Here is a 16,253-nt window from a genome sequence, read left to right as displayed (position 1 = left end):
TGGTCCAGCGGAGGCCACTGTAGGTCAGTCACCCCCGACCACCCCACCGACTCTTATAGACGTGTGAGCGAGCACAGGGAAGGTCTGCCTGGCCCAGCCCAGATCAGTGAGATCAGCCCTACCTCCCAGACTTTGGTGAAATAATGAACGGTGGCTGTTTTAAGCCATTAAGTTTGGAGTGACTTGTTACACAGCAGTAGCTAGCTGATACAGGGGCCAGGGAAGCCCTCGCCGTCTACAGCTGAAAGGCAAACGAGAGAAAGTCATGTCTGCCAGGCTTTATTTGTGACGTCTGCTGTATCTGTACCAGAGAAAGCGGCAAAAAGTGCTTTGGAGGGGTCACCGTAAGGGAGGAGGGGAGCTGGGCCCCTCACGGGACCCCAAGGCAGCCCTTCGGGTGGAGGGCAGGCCTGAGGTGGGAGGCGGGGAGGGGCAAGTGCAGAGTGGGCTGCAGCCAGGTGAACTGAGGCCCCGGGGGCGGGCTCAGCCCTTGGGGTCATACACCCGACCCATGAAGACGGGGAACTTGTGCTGCTGGTCCCAGAGCAGGAAGAGGAAGGGCTGCTGCACTTCGAAGAGCAGCAAGTTGCGGGCCACTGAGACGACGGAGGCCGCGGTCGCCTCCACCCCGCTCTCCGCCAGCTCCATGGTGGCCTGGTGCTGAATCCCAGACACCTGCACGTCCGGGTCCTCCGTCAGCCCGCACAGGTTGACGTCGTAGATGAAGTCAAAGTAATCTAGGGCGCAGACGGGGGAAAACAACGCGTCAGAGGCCTGCACGACTGTCAACAGGGGCACGCAGCCAACATTCGGCAGACACTGTAAATGGAAAGCAACCTCTAAAAACTGTATAAAAAGTGAAATTTAAAAAATAGTCATTTAAAGTACTTTTTAACTTAAAATATTACATTAAGAAACAAAACGAAAAAAGATCAGCATGGAAACCTCAGCAGCTGGAGACACGGGCCCTGAATTTCCTGGGATGATCCCAAGTTCCACCCTTCTCTTTCTCCTCCTCTTCCTTGTTTATCGAATTATAATCATGCTACAATGTGCCTTCCGGTCCCGTTCGTGGGCTCCTTAATCCGTGGGCCCATCTTCACTCCAGTCACCACTTCCTCTCAAGTGGTCAGAGGCCTGGCCCCAAGCCCCCCAAAACCCTGACAAGCGATGCCGTGGCTTTCTCATCAACAAGGACCTTGGAAACGAGGTGACGAATCAGAAGGAGGACCTAAGTTCTCAAATGACATCACGTACCAGGGCGTGAAGCGAGATCACCTATTAGGAGACCACGTTTGGTAACAGAAAGCGAAGGGACCCGCACAGCACGTGTGTGTGCATTTGGTCGCTCAGTCGTGTCCCACTCCGTGCGACCCCATGGACTGTCGCCCGCCAGGCTCCTCTGCCCACGGGATTCTCCAGGCAAGACTCCTGGAGTGGGCTGCCATTTCTTCCTCCAGGGGATGTTCCCGACCCAGGGATCGAACCCGGGTCTCCTGCATCTCCTGCACTGGCAGGCAGATTCTTTAGCACTGAGCCACTTGGGAAGCCCAACCTGAGATGATGGATGTGAAAAATACTCAAGAGAGTGTTGACCACATTTTAAGGCCCATCCCCGCCACACACAGCCTCTTCCCCTCTGGGGGCCTAGACTCAATCTGGGGCTGCCAGGACTCACCCAGCATGTCCTGGCTGCTCTGCACTTTGATGCGAGGCATCGTCAGGTGAGTGGGATGGAACTTGGTCAGCTCCAGCTTCTTCATGACAGCTTCGAAGACGGAGGTGCTGAGAGCCTGCTCCAGGTCTTGGAGGTGGTGTTTCACTGTCTGGGGCACCAGGATCACAAAGCTGAGGTTGTGGGACAGCTGCAGGCAGCCCACCTGGAGAGGAAGAGATGCACCATATCAGTCTTCCTGCCCCGCTCTCTCCTGGCCCCTACCTTCTGGGACCCGAGGCTGATCTCCAGTCTGTCCTGTTTCAGCAAGGAGGCAGAACTAGGCTCGCAGGCTTTGCCAAGAGATGGGGCGGCCAGCCAGGCAAACAGCGCTGGTCTGACCCTGTACCGGTGAGATGAAGAGAAATGAGCCAGAGTTTCTGACTTCACAGGCTGGAGATCGCACCCGTGCTCTGCCACTGATGATGTGCGATGCAGGCAAGCAATGGGACCTCTGCGCCCAGTTCCTCGCATGTATGTTGTGCATAAAGCGTAGAAAGCACGTGATGTGTGATCAGTTATCAGGTTTGTCCTTTCAGAGACTTTCGATGGCTTTTCCCTGCCTATGAGGGTAGATATAAACCTCCTAGTCTGGCATTCAGCATGGTGTACAAGCTGATCCTAGCCTACCCTTGCAGTCTGACAGTAGAAAGACTTACAACTGGCGGCCAGACAAAAGTAGGAGAGAAATACAGGAACCACAAGTCCAATACACGAGCATTCTCAACTCGGGATGATCTGCCCCTGGTGGACATTTGGTAATGCTTGGAGCTGGCAGAAACAGCTGCTCAGAGTGCTTTTGGCGTCTAGTGGGTAAAAGTCAGGCTTGCTGCTGAATTCTGCAGTGCCGGGGACAGCACCTTATACGAAGAATCATTGAACCCAAGGTGCCAATAGCGCCAAGACTGGGAAACCCCAGGCTGATAGGGTAGAAGAGACTCTCACGGAAATGGCATTAAGGTTCAGGCTGAGAGATGGACACGAATAATCCAGAATGCAGAATTCATCTGGGCAATGAAGATGTTAACTGAGACCGGTCAGTTGCTGGACTTTGAAAACGTGGTCCGGAAGAAGCAGGCTGCACACTGCCGCACCGCCTGAGGGGCGAGACCGCTCAGGCGCTGCTGGCGGGGGACCCGCGCAGGGGTGCTGGCCGGACGCTGCGCGCCGCCTCCTGCGTGTGAGCCTCGCCTCTCTGACCAAAAGTGCCCACGCTGTGGCCTTGAAATTTCCAGCTGGTAACCCTAGCATTCAGAAAATGAAGATCATGGCATCTGGTCCCATCACTTCATGGGAAATAGATGGGCAAACAGTGGAAACAGTGTCAGACTTTATTTTTGGGGGCTCCAAAATCACTGCAGATGGTGACTGCAGCCATGAAATTAAAAGACGCTTATCCTTGGAAGAAAAGTTATGACCAACCTAGATAGTATATTCAAAAGCAGAGACATTACTTTGCCCACAAGATCCATCTAGTCAAGGCTATGGTTTTTCCTGTGCTCATGTATGGATGTGAGAGTTGGACTGTGAAGAAGGCTGAGTGCTGAAGAATTGATGCTTTTGAACTGTGGTGTTGGAGAAGACTCTTGAGAGTCCCCTGGACTGCAAGGAGATCCAACCAGTCCATTCTGAAGGAGACCAACCCTGGGATTTCTTTGGAAGGAATGATGCTAAAGCTGAAGCTCCAGTACTTTGGCCACCTCACGCGAAGAGTTGACTCATTGGAAAAGACTCTGATGCTGGGAGGGATTGGGGGCAGGAGGAGAAGGGGACGACAGAGGATGAGATGGCTGGATGGCATCACGGACTCGATGGACGTGAGTCTGAGTGAAATCCGGGAGTTGGTGACAGATAGGGAGGCCTGGCGTGCTGCAATTCATGAGGTCACAAAGAGTCGGACACGACTGAGTGACTGAACTGAACGGAACTGAACCCTAGCATACCTGAGTTGGTAAACCTAACCCCCTTCGTTGGGGAAATACTCCTTAAATCCCAGGAAAATTTAGAATGAAGTATGTGAACAACAAAATAAAGCAGTTCTGTAGGATGAACACTGGGTGATAAGTTCAGAGTAATCTGTGTTTGTTATCTAAAATAGCGTGTATAATTTTTAAGAGTCAGACATGTTAGCTTTATGCTTTTGGACAAAGAGGGGTTAGGACAGTTGCATTTGATTTGAGAATAAAGTTGAGGCGTTGACTGAATGTTGAGTTACTCTTCAAATTTAATTTTCACGAGTGGGCTTGAGATGCCAGCAAGATACAGACAAACAGGGGTGTAATTCTGTCCTGCCAAGTATTTACCGTGCTAAAAAAGAAAATCAAGTATCCCAAATGTATGAAGTATATTTATAAAGTATATACATAAGCTCATAATGCTTAGGGAAAGATTAATTAACCGTATTTGTAAATGAAACAAATGGTTTAAAGGAGTTTAATCTGGTCCATATGGTTTAATTAAAGAACAAATGAAAGTGTTTTATAAAAAGTTATTATTAATAATGTAGCAACTTCAGCTAAAAATGTAATAAGTAAAACTTTGATTTTGAATTTATAATGTGACTATATCAAATAAGTGAAGTGAAAGTCGCTCAGTCATGTCCAACTCTTTGTGACCCCATGGACTGCAGCACACCAGGCCTCCCTGTCCATCACCAACTCCTGGAGCTTGCTCAAACTCACGTCCATTGAGTCGGTGACACCATCCAACCATCTCATCCTCTGTCGTTCCCTTCTCCTCTTGCCTTCACTCTTTCCCAGCACCAGGGTCTTTTCCAGTGAGTCAGTTCTTCACATCACGTGGCCAAAAATTGGCGTTTCAGTTTCAGCATCAGTCCTTCCAATGAATATTCAGGACTGATTTCCTTCAGGATGGACTGGCTTGATTTCTTTGCAGTCCAAGGGACTCTCAAGAGTCTTCTCCAAGACGCTCTACTCTTCTCCATGGACTCTATACAGTCATGGGATTCTTCAGGCCAGAACACTGGAGTGGGGAGCTGTTCCCTTCTCCAGGGGATCTTCCCAACTCAGGGATCGAACCCAGGTCTCCCATATTGCAGGTGGATTCTTTGCCAGCTGAGCCACCAAGGACGTCCATATCAAATAAAGCATTTGTTTAAAATCCATGGAACTGTAAAGAGTGGGAAAGTGAAAGTGAAAGCCTTGGTCGCTCAGTCGTGTCTGACTCTTTGCGACCCCATGGACTGTAGCCCGCCAGGCTCCTCTGTCCATGGGATTCTCCAGGCAAGAACACGGAGTGGACTGCCATTTCCTTCTCCAGGGGGTCTTCCCAATCTAGGGATCGAGCCCAGGCCTCTTGCATTGCAGGTGGGTTCTTTATCGTCTGAGTCACCTGGCCAACCCCAAAGAGTCAGAGGGGGTTGCATAAAACCCTCCTTTGTCATTAAAAATGCCTCCCACCGATACTTTCCCCCCAAATACTCTGAGTTAGAGTGATGCCCCAAGCCTGCCAGGCATCCTCACGCTTTCTGCCTTGCACACATATTCTGGTTCTGTTAAACAGTTGGGAATACTGAAAGCCATTGGGTAGGGATGGATGGATGGAGAGGTGGAAAAGTGCATGGGTGGTTAAGAGCGGTCAAAAGTAACCGCTTCTGTGACATCTTCCTAGCCACTCATTCTGAGTGAGTTGCTCCCTTTAGCATCTTCCATCAAATTCATTCATTTATTCAGCAAACATAATGAGCGCGTATTATGTGTGGAATTGCTCTAGGCGCTTAGATATTGTAGGGAAAAGAGAGAAAGTCTCTGATCACAATATCTCAGAGAGGTAGACAATACTGTAATTAAATAGGCAAATAGACAACGTAATTCAGATAGTGGTAAGTACCATGCTTTTGCACTGTGGCGCTGGAGAAGACTCTTGAGAGTCGTCCTGACAGCAAGGAGATCCAACCAGTCCATCCTAAAGGAAATCAACCCTGAATATTCATTGGGAGGACTGATGCTAAAGCTGAAGCTCCAATATTTTGGCCACCTGATGCAAAGGGCAGACTGCTGGGGAAGACTGAGGGCAGAAGGAGAAGGGGGCGACAGAGGACGACATGGTTCGATGGCATCACCAGCTCAACAGACACGAGTTCGAGCAAACTCTGGGAGACAGTGAAGGACAGGGAAGCCTGGCGTGCTGAAGTCAAAGAGTTGGGCACGACTCAGCAACTGAACAATACAAAGACAATGCAGTGCCATGGATATATTAGTAATAAAACAAGATGCTATTGCAGGGTGAGGAGGAGGCGACTATAAGCAGCGGGGGAGTCTCCTCCACCTAGATGACCTTTTAGCTGACACTGGATGAGCCAGAGGAACAAGTTATGTGGCAATCTGCCTGCAGAGGGTCCAGCAGAGGGAAAGGGCAGGAAAGCTTCCAGGGTGGAAACAGCCCTGGCATGTTCCAGCACGGGCCCCGTATTTCTCAGCCTGAGCCCGCGTCACTGGGCATTCCTGCTGCTTCCTGTCTCATAGATCTGTGCGCTGCTACCCTAACAAGGCAGAAATATCTGGTCACTCATGTGCACGGTGCTATATTTAAAGTGGGAAACCAACAGCCACCTGCTGTGCAGCACATGGAACTCTGTTCAGTGTTATGTGGCAGCCTGGATGGGAGGGGTTTGGGGGAGCGTGGGTCCATGTGCATGTAGGGCTGAGTCCCTTCGCTGTTCACCTGAAACCATCACAGCGTGTTTGTTAACCGGCTGTGAGTGCGTGCGAGTGTGCTCAGTCCTGTCCGACTCTTTGTGACCTCATGGACTGCGGCCCACCAGGCTCCTATGTCTATGGAATTTTCCAGGCAAGAATACTGGAGTGGGTTGCCATTTTCCTTTCCAGGGGATCTTCCCGACCCAGGGATCAAACCCACATCTCCTGCGTCTCCAGGACTGGTGGGCAGATTCTTCACCACTGAGCCACCCGGGAAGCCCTAACTGGCTGTACACCAATACAAAATAAAAAGTTTAAGGAAGAAAGAAAGAACAACATTAGGGAGAAAACCCAGAAAACATCTGGTCTCTCTTCCTACCCTCTCCATCCACTGAAATCATACTGTTCCATCCACTGAAATCATACTGTTCAACTGCTGCCACGGAACTTGAGCCGTTTAACACATGTGCACGCGTGAACTCTCTACATACATGAACACACGGATATGCCCAGACATGCGCACACATACGCGCACAGATGCATGTGCACACCGGGACACGCACGGAGGAGTTCCGAAGCAGGCAGGGTCTATTGGTGGGTTGACTGGGAAGAGAATCCAAGACACAGAACAGGAACACGACTCACTTTTTGCCATTTGACGCAGTAGAGACGCAGGAGGAAACTTTAGCATCTTGCTTTCCAACCTCAAATATAAAATGCCTCCCTTGGCCCCGGCTGGAGAGGGGGAGAAGGAGAAAAGATAGGGTGGAAACAGAGATGGAAGCGGGAGAAAAGATGGGTTTTCAGTGGAAGGGTGCACCCCACACCAATGGAGCCGGAGCAGAAAGGAAGTCAGGGCGCGCAAGAGGCTCTGAGACAGGAGTGGGGAGGGCCAAGCACTCACCCGGGCCTTCAGAGTCGGGTCTGTGAAAGAGGCCACAGGGTACTTCTTGCTGTTCATCATGGGCACTTTGATGGCAGAGGATTTGGTGTGAAAGGGCTTCAGGCTTGTTCTGCCTTTATCAAAGGCTATCTTCCACTTGGCTAGAGGGAGGAGCAGGGGGAGGGTGACTCTAAGGCTGGTGGGGGGGGGCAAGGGAGTTAAATGCCCTGTGGGCACAGGTGGGGCAGGTACCCCAGGATCCAGGGCTGGAACTTGGGGTTGAGTGGGTTTTAAGCCAGGAGGGGAAGGAAGACCTCAGGATGGGGAGACCCCCCCTTACCGCTCAGGGCGACTGCGTTGAGGAGGATGAGGCGCGTGTCCTCTGGCAGGCTGTCCAGCAGCCGCCTGATCCTGAGGTTGGTCTTCTTGGCCACCCAGTCGTTGATGAGCTCCAAGCTGGCGGTGCTGTCATTTGCCAGGGGCCTTGGGCTGCTGCCGTAGAGCCTCTGAGAGGCGTCTGCGAAGGTGTCCCTGATGGCCAGGTCTGGAGGGATGCGGAGGAGGGGCGGGTGAGAGACGCAGGCTGGAGATCCCGGACCCCTGCAGAGGAGCTGGCCTCTACCCCATGAACGCGGTGCGGAGCGGGGCTGCAGCCCCCGCTCTGACAGACGCTCCATGAGCCCAGAGCAGGCCACCCCGGGCTGAGAGCAGGCGGCCCCGGCCCGGGCCTCTACCGCCACACGACCGTGGGGTGCTCTTTGAGATCTTAGCTTCCATTTGCCCGTATTTTCCTTCTTTGCTTCGCTTCATTCAGACCCCTTTCTAGTCTCAGTGGAAGGTTGTAACAGGACTTCCCGGATTTTGCTCTCCAAAACCCAGGCCCACTAGAGGAAAAAAGTGTTTGAAACAAAAAGTTCCCCTGAACTAAATATGTAATATTCACTGCAGCTGTATTTTCTGCCAACCTAGCAAGACAGACGATAAATTCGATTTACAGCAAATGAGTAAAAAAAGGCAATGTTTCTTGAACTCCTGTGAATCATAATTTTCCCACCTCTAAAAAAAGGTTTTTTCTTTTTTTAAAGGTAATGACGTGGTAGCTGAGTCTTCTTTCTTTCCTTCTTTTTCCTTCCCTATATTTTCCTGTTTTTTCTTGCCCCGCAGAGCAGCACACAGGCTCTTGGTTCCGGGACCAGGGATCGAACCCAAGCTGCCTGCAGTGGAAGCGTGGAGTTCCAACAACTGGACGGCCGGGGAAGTCCAATATTTTCTCAGTGTTTGTTTGTCTTTTAAACAATGAATGGGTATTGCTTTTATAGTTAAAAAGACAGAAAAAATTTTTTCCCCAATTTAAAAGTGTATCACACTAAACCTGTAATTTTTAAGCTCAGCAGAACTGAGGTTTCAGATGTAGTCGTGGCTGAAGCCCACAACACTAAAGGGCTCTGGTTGGGGCTGGGTAGGAGTTCAGAGCCCACCTGGCTCCACCCCCTCCCCCTCCCCTCCCACTTCTTAGCCCCCTCCCCTCCCCTCCCCCCTCTTACCCCCCTCCCCTCCCTCCTCCCGCCCCCCTCAGCCTCCCTGACTCCCACTCCCCCTGGGGCTCCGGCAGCAGTTCCGCTGAAACCTCGGGCTCTGGGGAACAAAATCTGAACGAACTGTGTTAGGCCGTTTTGGAAGCTTACTGCTCTGATTGCTGTTACCGTTTAATCGCTAAGTCATGTCGGCCTCGTTTGCAACCCCATGGACGGTAGCCCGCCAGGCTCCTCTGTCTGTGGAATTTTCCAGGCAAGAATCCTGGAGTGGGTTGCCCTGTCCGCCTCCAGGGGGATCTTCCCGACCCACGGATCGAACCCGTGTCTCCTGCACTGGCAGGCGGATTCTTTACCACTGACTGCTCTGATTACCTTACCCAATGATGCAATATGTATAAATGACAACAAATTCATGTAACATAAACATACAGAGAACAGGGGTCCCAAGACCCCCTGACCCAGGTTCACAAACTCTCTCTTTCTGTTTTTTGGCCTCATAGCTGGCGGGATCTTAATTCCCCAACCAAGGCTCAAACCTGAACTTAGCCAGTGGAAGGTCAGAGTCTTCACCACTGGCCCACCCCTGAATCCCCAGACTGACATTTTTTTGTCTATTTCACGTCTAGAGCCCTCCGGCCCTCTCTGCTCCTGAATGCAGAGGACTGTTCTTACTTTGATGAAACTGATGAATGCAAATGACCTGCGCATGGTCTCACCTGGGCGCCTGTCTGGCACCAGGAGCCACCTGGTGCTTCTCAGGCCTGCGCTGCTCTGCATGCCTCCCCCGCTTCTAGTCCTAACATCCCCTCTGTCCTCTTTCCCCAGTGCTGTGGATGCATGGTTCACTCGCTCAGTCGTGTCCTGCTCTTGCGACCCCACGGACTGCAGCCCCGCCAGGCTCCTCTGCCCATGGGATTCTCCAGGCACGGATCCTGGACCGGGTTGTCGTTTCCTCCTCCACCCCCAGTGCTAGGCACCCACGGAAATCCTGAGGGCCCAGCTCAGCCCCTGCCGTCCTCCCCCCTGACACTCACCTGAGCTGTGGAAGATCTGAGAGAAAGAGGTGAAACCTTCGGACGTGAAGGCCTTCAGGGCGTGGTGGACACAGCTGAAGTTCTGGGGGTAAGAGAGGAGGCGCTCCAGGCTGACCCTGGTTTCTCCTCCAGCCCCTGCAACCAAGAGCAGAGAGGGAGGGGAGACCAGGGTTAGGAGACCAGGCTGCAGTGGCGGGGCGGGGCGGGGGGTTAACCCCGTATCATCAGAGCCAGAAATGGTTTCAAAGACAGCACATGTCAGAAAGAGAAGGGGGGAGGAATTATGAACAATCCAGAATTTTCCAGGACTAAATATTCCCTTCCTGCAATTTCCTACCTAATTTTAATACCACTCATCACCCAAAGCCTGGTCCAGTCACCACCTGTCCCACATGACGTCTTATTTAGTCTGTTCAGGCTTACAAATGTTACAAATGTTACAAATTTAGTCTGTTCAGCCTGTAAGCAGGGACACCAGGTCGTCATTAAGAAGAGAGAGCAGAGACTCAAAAGATGTCCAATACCCTTTCCCTTTTTCATTATTAAATACTTATTGTCCACACCTTCTGTGTAGCAATAGATAGAATTCAGCAAGCACTCACTTTGTTCCAGGCATCGTAGGTGCTTCTCCCATAGTATCTCTTTGAATCTTCACTATAACCCTTTTGTGTAAGGACAATTACTATCCCCATTTTGCAGATGAGAAAACTGAAGTTTAAGAGAGGAAGTAATCTACTCATTCTAAGATCATGGAGTTCGTAACTGGAGGGTGGAGAAAAGATTCAAGCCAGTTTTTTTGGGGGGGCAATTAAAAATTAACTGAAACCAATCAAACGAAATGTGCACCCCAGGGGACACTTGGCCACATCTGGAGACATTGTAGGTATCCTACCTGGAGGTGTGGGCGCCGCTGGCATCTACTGGATACAGGCCAGGGATGGTGGGATTCTGGGACTCTAGGAGAAAGGTTCCCCTGTTCCTCACTGTATTTGCTTCAGTGGCCTTCCTGGAATTCCCCTTTGGAGTGACAGCTGTTTCCATTGCCTGGAGCACTTTTTTGTGCCATTTCTAAGGTAAATTACCTCAGGGGACTTGATGGTGGTCTTTCAGGGAAGTGGAGGGATTAACATTTTTTTGACCTCCTACCACATTAGGCACTGGGCTCTCTGCTTAATTTTTCTTTTTTTAAAGGTGGCTCAGATGGAGAAGGCAATGGCAACCCACTCCAGTACTCTTGCCTGGAAAATCCCATGGATGGAGGAGCCTGGTAGGCTGTAATCCATGGGGTCCCGGAGAGTCGGACACGACTGAGAGACTTCACTTTCACTTTTCACTTTCACGCATTGGAGAAGGAAATGGCAACCCACTTCAGTATTCTTGCCTGGAGAATCCCAAGGACGGGGGAGCCTGGTGGGCTGCTGTCTATTGGGTTGCACAGAGTCAGACACGACTGAAGCGACTTAGCAGCAGCAGCAGATGGTAAAGCGTCTGCCTGCAATCTGGGAGATGATCCTTGGGTTGGAAAGATCCCCTGGAGAAGGAAATGGCAACCCACTCCAGTGCTCTTGCCTGGAAAATTCCATGGACTGAGGAGCCTGGTAGGCTACAGTCCATGGGGTGGCAAAGAGTCAGACACGACTGAGGAACTTCACTTTCACTTTCAAAACCATTTCCATTTTACACAGAGGACTCAGGCTCAGAGAAGTTAAGTGGTCTGCCCAAGGTCACACAGCTAAAAAGCAGCATTACTATGATTCTACTCGATGTCTCTCTCTTATCGTTTCTTTATGGCCTTACCCTGAACCACGACGATGGGCTGGAACCTTATTTAAATGTTCTTGCACAGTTCACAGGATTTTATAAGCCATGCTGCTGCTGCTGCTGTCTAGTCACTAAGACGAGTCTGACTCTTTTGCGACCCCGTGGACTGTAGCCCGCCAGGTTCCTCTGTCCATGGAATTCTCCAGGCGAGAATACTGGAGTGGGTTGCCATTTCCTCCTCCAGGCGCCCTCCCTGACCCAGGGATTGAACCCATGTCTCCTGCAATGGCAGGCAGATTCTTTACCACTGAGCCACCTGGAAAGCCGTTTATTATAAGTAGTGCCTATTAAATCATTGTTAGATGAAAGAATAAATGTAAGTTCTAGAATAAAGATTCCCCTCCCCCACCCCCAATGTAGCCCATTTTTACAGCTTCCCTCCTTTGGCATGCTGCTGCTGCTGCTAAGTCGCTTCAGTCGTGTCCAACTCTACGCGACCCCATAGACGGCAGCCCACCAGGCTCCCCCGTCCCTGGGATTCTCCGAGCAAGAACACTGGAGTGGGTTGCCATTTCCTTCTCCAATGCGTGAAAGTGAAAAGTGAAAGTGAGGTCACTCAGTCGTGTCCAGCTCTTCAAGACCCCATGGACTGCAGCCCACTAGGCTTTTCCGTCCATGGGAATTTCCAGGCAAGAGCACTGGAGTGGGGTGCCATCGCCTTCCCCATCCTTTGGCATTGCTGCGTCTATATCCAGATACCTCCCCCGCCTCAGTGAGTGAAAGTGAAAGTCACTCAGTCCTGTCTGACTCTTTGTAGCTCCTTGGCCTGAATTCTGCAGGCCAGAATCCTGGAGTGGGTAGCCTATCCCTTGTCCAGCAGATCATCCCAACCCGGGAATCGAACCAGGGTCTTCTGCATTGCGGGGGGATTCTTTACCAACTGAGCTATCAGGGACCCCACCTCAAGGGAACGTCAAGCACAGGAGCTGGAGAGAACTCGGGTTCTTACCAAGCAGGATCTGGGTGAGGAGGCTGGCAATGCTGAAGGGGGAAAAGATGAAGTTGGTCTCCTTCTTCTTCAACACTGAGAAGTCGTGGTAGAGCCTCAGGGAGAAGTCTGTCAGAGCCTCCCCCAGCACCGCCTCCGCTGAGCGGATCTCCGAGTCAGGGCAGGAGGTGACCGGCGCCGGGCAGAAGGGCTCAGCAGCGGGCGGACTGGTCGACTGGGCCAGTTCGGGGGCGGGCGGGCTGCAGGGCTCGGTGACAGCTGGAGGGCTCGGTGACAGCGGCTCGGCGCCAGTCAGGTTAGCCATCGGCAAGGCGGGAGGGTCCTCGTTGCCTTGAAGGGACTCGCTGTCGAGAATACCTCCTTTCTGGCTGTCTCCTTCACTCTCCCCTTCTTGTAAGCTGTCTGGGCCGACGATCATATCTGAGGCGATTCTGTCCTGTGGTTCAAGAGACTTTCTTTCTTTCTTTCGTTATGAGGCACAGTCCCCTTTAAACGCAAACACTCAAAGAGAAGGTGGGATGTGTTGTTTGGTTGCTATGTCTGTCCGACTCTTTGCGACCCCATGGGCTGTAGCCCACCAGGCTCCTCTGTCCATGGGATTTCCCAGGCAAGAACACTGGAGTGGGTTGCCATTTCCTTCTCCAGGGGATCTTCCTGACTCAGGGATCGAACCTGTGTCTCCTGCATTGGCAGCTGGATTCTTTACCACTGAGCCACCAGGCCATCAGAGGTGGGATATCAGAGAATTGTTCCTGGCAAAGCCTGGTAGGACAGGGGCCTGCCCTAGAGCCCCACCATGGATTGCTTCAGAGAAAGCCCACATTATCCCATATAACTGATAAAAGAAACCGATGCTGAGACAAATTCAGCAACTAGCAAAGGGTCTTAAGAGAAGCTGCAGGAAAAACTAGGGGTCAGGCTTGGGTCTCTGCTTCCAGGTGCCTTGATCACCACCACATCATCTGATCTATCTCAACGGGCAATGCTAAAGTCAACTTCCGCACATGTCCACTGAATGCACCCCCTTTCTCCCTGGCTCACCCCTTACCCCTGACCTCCGGCACCACTGGAGGGAGCCTTCCCACCCTCACCCCGCAGCTCAGGTTTCCACCAGGAGCTCTTGCTTTTTAGTTTCAAAATGCTGCCCATCTCCTTTGCCTTTCTGCTTTATTCTCCCCTTTGCGCATCAGGGCTGGTCAGCTCACCTAAGTGCCAGGGTCTGGGCCACCACAGTGGGTACGGGGGTGGGGGGCCAGGCAGGATTAGACCCCAGGTGGGTCTGAGTCCTTGCTCTTTCCAAGCTGTGTACTCAACTCTGGTGGGAGGACCCCCGGTGCCGATCCCACGAGGAGCTCTCCGAATTCCCCGGAGCCTGAAGGGTTAACCTCAACCCTGCTCCCTCCTGGCCCTCGCAGGGGTCACTCACCCCAGCCAGCAGCAGCAGCAGCAGGAGGGTCAGCGGGGTCAGCCTGGAGGCCATCTGGGAGGCGACGTCAGCCCGGACCTGCAGGGCCAGCCAGCTTCGGGTGCCAGCTCCGAGCCTGGGGGCCTAGGGGCCCTCCCGCACGCCCACCCTCCCCGGGCCCGCCCCCATTCAACGCCCCCCACCGCCTCCCGCCTGAGCTGCCTCCTCCCGGCGCCTCCCCCTATTTTGTTGTTCCCAGACCGCGTGCCTTTCCGGGGCTCGGCTGGCCCCTCGTCCCAGCCCCCTCCCAGGCCCGGGGGCTTGTCCACCTGCTCCATCTAGAGGGTCCCGCTGCAGCTCAACAATGAGGCCGGGGCGGGGAGGGAGGAGGGTCGGAGGGGTCCAGGGGAGGGGAGGGGAGGGGCAGCGGCGACGCCCAGAGACCGCAGAGACAAGGGGGGCCTGCGGGAGCGAGGGAAGTGAGGACTGGAGACCGCCTTCCTCCCCAAACCCCCATCCGCCAGCACAAACCTGCTCCGAAGTTCCGATCGCTGCCCTGCCTCGGGGCGACTCAGCAGCTAGTCCCCCAGGGTTAGGGAGGCTGCGATGAGTGGGGGTTCGGTGGTAGCTATTGGTTGGCCCAGGACACTGTTCAGTTACAAATTAAGGCGGACAGAGTGCTGGTGTGGTTTCCCGTAAATCAGGCTGGGCCGGACCACTTGGTCCAGCCCCCTCCTGGAATTTCAGCTCAAAGTCCCTGGAGATCCAGGCTGGGGAAGCTGGGGTGCAGATCTCAGCTGGGCACAGCCAGGCGCCCTGCTCCCTCCGCACCGGCCGTGATGGAGCCGTCCCAGACCCCTAATGTCCCGGACCTGCAGCTTACCAGCAAGCTGCCTTCCTGGAACTGCTCGTTGGGCTGGATCCCTAAAGGAACGCTCTGGAAAGAGGCCCAGTGGTGCCCGCTTGATGTAATAGCTAAGAGCCGCGCAGCATTTAAACGTCTGGCTCACTTGGCAAGCCTCCTCTTGAAGATAAAGCCTGGACTGGACCTCCTGAGGTCCTGCCTTCACCCCTGCTCTCCTCTGCGGCTGTCCCCCCTTATTTTCCTGGTGACCTGGAGTCCGTGGTTCTACCCTTCCGTAACACGCGCGGAATCTGGGACACCCAGTCCAGCAAGCATTTGCCACAAGTGAAAAGCAGAAACCTGGGGAAAGCAAAACCAAAACCAGAAAGGAAAAGCAATAGCCCAGAGAGCTGGGCATCTGTGTCCAGGGGTGGGGGGCCGGGGACTGGGGGCCGACAGACCGCGCTCTGAGCCCTGGCTTGTGTGTGGACCGAGCAAGTTGCTTTCCCTCTCCACACCTAGCTTCCCTCTCAGGGTTCCCAGGTAAAGTACAGGAAGAAGCTCAATTAAATTCGAATTTCAGATAAACAAAGAAAAGTTTCTTTGAAAATATGTCCTATGCAATATCAGGACCTACTTACATTAAAACCAATTTGTGTGTGTGTGTGGACGTTTACCTGAAATTCAGATTTAACTAGACATTCTGCATCTTACTTGCTAAATCTGGCAACCCTACCTCTGCAAAACACGGTGGTCTCTGATGGCCTGATACAGCTCTGATGCTCTGTGGTCGGGTCACTGCCAGGCCTGTCCTGTTTGGCACATTCTGGAAAGTTGGCTGCTAGCACCAGAGCTGCTGTTCCAACAGGCTGACCAGGAACAAGGACAAGAGAACATTTATGGGCTCCTGGGGGCATCCGTGGGCAAGACTCACAAAGACGGTACCGGCTTCGAAGGTCCTCATTCCTTGGGGCCTCGGGGGAGCCTCCCAAGTTGGGGGGAAGTCCCTCTACATCGTGCCGTGGCTGCCAACTGCTGTACAGACAGTGGTACTCCTCCGGCCCCCCGGCGCGAGCTGGGGCCGCCCGGACGCAGGAGACAGCTGAACAAAGAGAAGCTGGTGGAAAGCCACCTCCTTCATCCTTTCATTAATGCTCATGACATCTACGACATGGGTGCTAACATTAATTCCATCTGAAACGAATTTTATAAAATGACACTTTGACTTCCTGGGTGGTGTGGTAGATAAGAACCCAGCTGCCAATGCAGGGGACCCGGGTTCGATCCCCAGTCTGGGAAGAGTCCATGTGCCTCGGAGCAGCTAGGCCTGTGCGCCCCAATTGATGAGGCCTGCCCCACCGCCCCCGCCTCCAAGCTGCAGGTACTGAAGTCTGTGTGCCCAGAGCCTAT

The 16,253-nt window shown here is 52.9% G+C and overlaps 1 protein-coding gene across 2 annotated transcripts; it reads right to left on the bottom strand.

Moving 5' to 3' along the window:
- Nucleotides 1–263: 263 nt before the first annotated feature.
- SERPING1 (serpin family G member 1) lies at nucleotides 264–14,938 on the bottom strand. Of its 2 annotated transcripts, none has more exons than XM_027979794.3 (8): nucleotides 14,883–14,938; nucleotides 14,021–14,098; nucleotides 12,595–13,030; nucleotides 9,825–9,959; nucleotides 7,596–7,799; nucleotides 7,277–7,416; nucleotides 1,679–1,880; nucleotides 264–737 (listed from the first exon to the last, which is right to left on the bottom strand). In XM_027979794.3, exons 2-8 carry the CDS (start codon nucleotides 14,072–14,074, stop codon nucleotides 484–486), a joined length of 1,425 nt encoding a protein of 474 aa, XP_027835595.1. In that variant the 5' UTR covers nucleotides 14,075–14,098; nucleotides 14,883–14,938; the 3' UTR covers nucleotides 264–483. The 2 variants fall into 2 exon arrangements, with proteins under 2 accessions (XP_027835595.1, XP_027835594.1); XM_027979793.2 differs by lacking the exon at nucleotides 14,883–14,938 and adding an exon at nucleotides 14,531–14,572.
- Nucleotides 14,939–16,253: the final 1,315 nt, after the last annotated feature.

This window comes from Ovis aries, chromosome 15, assembly GCF_016772045.2.
Source record: "Ovis aries strain OAR_USU_Benz2616 breed Rambouillet chromosome 15, ARS-UI_Ramb_v3.0, whole genome shotgun sequence".
In the NCBI taxonomy this organism is placed as follows: Eukaryota; Metazoa; Chordata; class Mammalia; order Artiodactyla; family Bovidae; genus Ovis; species Ovis aries.
This window is presented reverse-complemented; position numbering and strand designations above follow the sequence as displayed.